A 3,022-nucleotide genomic window follows, 5' to 3' on the forward strand; every position below is an offset into this window, starting at 1 on the left:
CCTGTAAGTGTGTTCTCATTAGAACAGGGGTTTGTGCTGGACTGTTGTTACTTTGTAAATATGTGACAGTGGTCGTGTCCAAATTCATGGGCTGCATCCTCCTGAGGACGCATTTGTAGACCGATTATGTCACAGCGACGCGCCGAAGGCTGTCCAAATTCGTAGACTCCTCCGAATGCAGCCGACAAATGCTCCTCCTTTTCCCCGAATTTGAAGGATGGGTCGGGTGTGTCCTTCTTGGCCCACCATATCCCAGAATTCATAGCGCGGCCCAGCCAAGCTCCAGTTTCCGGCAATGGCGGCCGCTACTAAGTTTTAAAATTACTCTTATTAATCTTTCTGGGCCACAAAATAAACTTTAAACATATTTTCAGGCGAGAATGTGGGTGTGTAAACATCAAATATCTGCTCGGTTTGTCAAGATATGACATATTTGCAAAAGTGCTTCGACGTTGTCGGTGACGTCTGTCACCCCACCAGCTCGATAGCTTGCCGGCCCAGAATTCATTGGACATAACTTCATTGCACATTCACATAACGATGGCGGCACAAAAAGATACACCGGGAGACGAATACACTTTTAAATGTAAGTATATGAAAATCTGGTGGTACAAAAGTTAAATTTTATAGCGGTTATGTTGTTAGGGTTGTGAATTTGCATAGACTTGTAATATTTATTTAAACAATCTTCATAAAAAGTGTCCGTAAACTAGCTTGTATGGTGGGTCCCGCGGTTTTTCATTGGCGCTTACATTTTTCCCAATCAACGTTTTTGTGATATGTTTAAAGGGACCAAAGAGCAAACGGCAAACTTTATCAAAACTAGAGGAGAAAATGATCACCTCTTCACCGGGGTAAAAAATTCAGCAACTGTGGGATGGAGGTACACGAATAAATCAATTTACACATCATATTCATCTGAGTACGGTTTCAATAACCCTCATTCTGTACAGAACCTGTGATGTCCAGACGATATTCCTCTTGTGTTCTGCTGTGAAAACTTTTGGATTTAGGGATTATTATAGTTGTTATGGTTTTCTCTCTTCTCTTATTTTTTTGTGTGCGATCAGGACAATTCTCGAGAAGATGGGCCTGCAAGAGAAAGTCACCCCCTTGCAGGCCAAAAAGAAGTGGGATAACTTAAAGAAAAGATACAAAGTATGTGTGCTGTCAAGAAGATAATTTTTAAGAATGAAATTTAATAAATGTACATTTACTAAAAGTTGTATTGTTTATATTTGTCTATCATTTCTGATTTCCTCTGCCTTTAGGATTGCAAGTGTCCAGGGTCAGGTGAGGGAGTCAGTGGGAAGCCCACTGCTGCTACTTGGCCCTGGTTTGGCCTCATGGATGAGGTGATGGGACAGAGGCCTTCCATTAGGCCCCCTGTCCTTATTTCCTCTCTCCCTGAGGACACTCCAGGGCCAAGTACAGCAGTGGGTGACCAAAGCGAGATGGAAGAGGAGACAGATGAGGAAGGAGGTCAGCCAGCAACAACGGGAAGGAAGAGGAGAAGGGAAAGAGGGGATGAGCTCCTTGAGCTCATCAAAGAGGACATGCAGTACCAAAGGGAGGCTGAGGAGAGGAGAGAACAGGAGAGCAGGGACAGGATGGACAGACTTTTTTCCATACTAGAAAAATTAGTTCCTAAATAACTTAAAAATATATTCAGATAATGTTCTTACTTTGTTCTATTTGTTATGTCATACTAAAAGTTTTTGATTAATGAAAATTAGTCCCCAAATTGGTTGTGCCTTCAGATATTCTTTTTTTTAAATACATTTCTTACCTTTTTCTGTGTTATTTTAAGTTTTTCATTATGAATAAATTGATGAAAACAGATTTCACTGAACTCATTTTATTTACAGTTTTTAACATGTATGAACATAAACTTTGAAGAGTTTTAAATGGACATTTAAAGGTAAATAACAATAAAACAAGAATATTTCTAAAACATGAATTTTAGTCAGAGAAGGAAAAATATATACAAATATTTACAAATTTTCACACAGGATTAACCAAAGTGACCTGTTCCTGGACCGTTTTTAAAAAAAAATATACTTTGAAAGATCACACAAACAGAAAATCTCTGGCAGTGTTGCTGGATTTGCCAAAAGAAGATCAGACATGGATGGGGTGCTGCAACTGTGACCCGCGGTTTGTCTTTTCTGGTCAGAAAGTGGAGAATCGCACAGGGTGGTCTGCAAAGAGTTGTAGGATGCTTCCTCCCTCTGTCCACTGCATCGTCCATCCACAGGTTTGCAGGGCTGACTCAATCGACGGCTGCCACACCACTAAGAGGTTTTTCAGAAATATGCAAACCAGAGAAAGTGGATTCACTACTAGTATAATACGTGTGACTCTGTAGCAGACAACAGTTTGAAAAAGTGGTATTAAAAAAGATGCTTAGATAAATGTTTACTTGCCTGTTAACAGTAGTCATGGTCTGGTGGTACATCCTCCAGGGCAGACACCTCGGCAGACAGCTGGTCCCGCCACAGAGCACCACTGACTGCCTCCAATCCAGCCTCCCCCTCATCATCCTCTGCTCCATCTTCCTCAGGTTCATCCTCAGGAGCCACAATGTCGCCAGCACTGAGGCAAATGTTGTGGAGGATGGCACATGCTGTTACTACCTGTAGTGATATACATATACACATTATTCTTTCATACACACATATATATATATACACAATTAATTTGACATTGGGTGGTCACTTACATGAGGTACAAAGGTGTGGTGCACCTCCAGCGCTTGCAGGAAGATGGCCCTGAACCTGTTCTTCATCATCCCAAAAGCACGCTCTATTATGGAGCGTGCCCTGGAATGATGGCTGTTAAAGCGCTGGGCTCCCACACCTTGGCCTGGCCTCTTGTAGGGTGTGATGAGGGGGAGTGGACGCTGGAGGCATGGGTACCCTCCATCTGCGAGGATGAAATGCCCTGGAGGAGGGTAGACTGACTGTCTGTAGAGTGGGCTGTGGCGGAGCACCCTGGAATCATGCACCGACCCAGGCCAGCC

At 42.8% G+C, this 3,022-nt stretch overlaps 1 protein-coding gene across 1 annotated transcript; it reads left to right on the forward strand.

The window, feature by feature from the left end:
- Positions 1-779: 779 nt before the first annotated feature.
- Positions 780-1,735, forward strand: LOC148101877 (uncharacterized). The gene is made up of 3 exons (XM_087844316.1): positions 780-883; positions 1,071-1,158; positions 1,272-1,735. The coding sequence occupies exons 1-3, from the start codon at positions 780-782 to the stop codon at positions 1,653-1,655; spliced, it is 576 nt and encodes a 191-aa protein (XP_087700442.1). The 3' UTR covers positions 1,656-1,735.
- The last annotated feature ends 1,287 nt before the right edge of the window (positions 1,736-3,022 follow it).

The sequence above is a fragment of the Neolamprologus brichardi genome, chromosome 7 (genome assembly GCF_056152115.1).
Source record: "Neolamprologus brichardi isolate AB-2024 chromosome 7, ASM5615211v1, whole genome shotgun sequence".
NCBI lineage: Eukaryota > Metazoa > Chordata > Actinopteri > Cichliformes > Cichlidae > Neolamprologus > Neolamprologus brichardi.

Bases quoted from the DNA above. Each gene is read 5' to 3' on its own strand.
- LOC148101877 (XM_087844316.1), top strand. From the start codon at position 780: ATGTTTAAAGGGACCAAAGAGCAAACGGCAAACTTTATCAAAACTAGA. The intron at 884-1,070 runs GTACACGAATAA...GTGTGCGATCAG, and splicing joins TCAGCAACTGTGGGATGGAG to GACAATTCTCGAGAAGATGG. The intron at 1,159-1,271 runs GTATGTGTGCTG...CTCTGCCTTTAG, and splicing joins ACTTAAAGAAAAGATACAAA to GATTGCAAGTGTCCAGGGTC.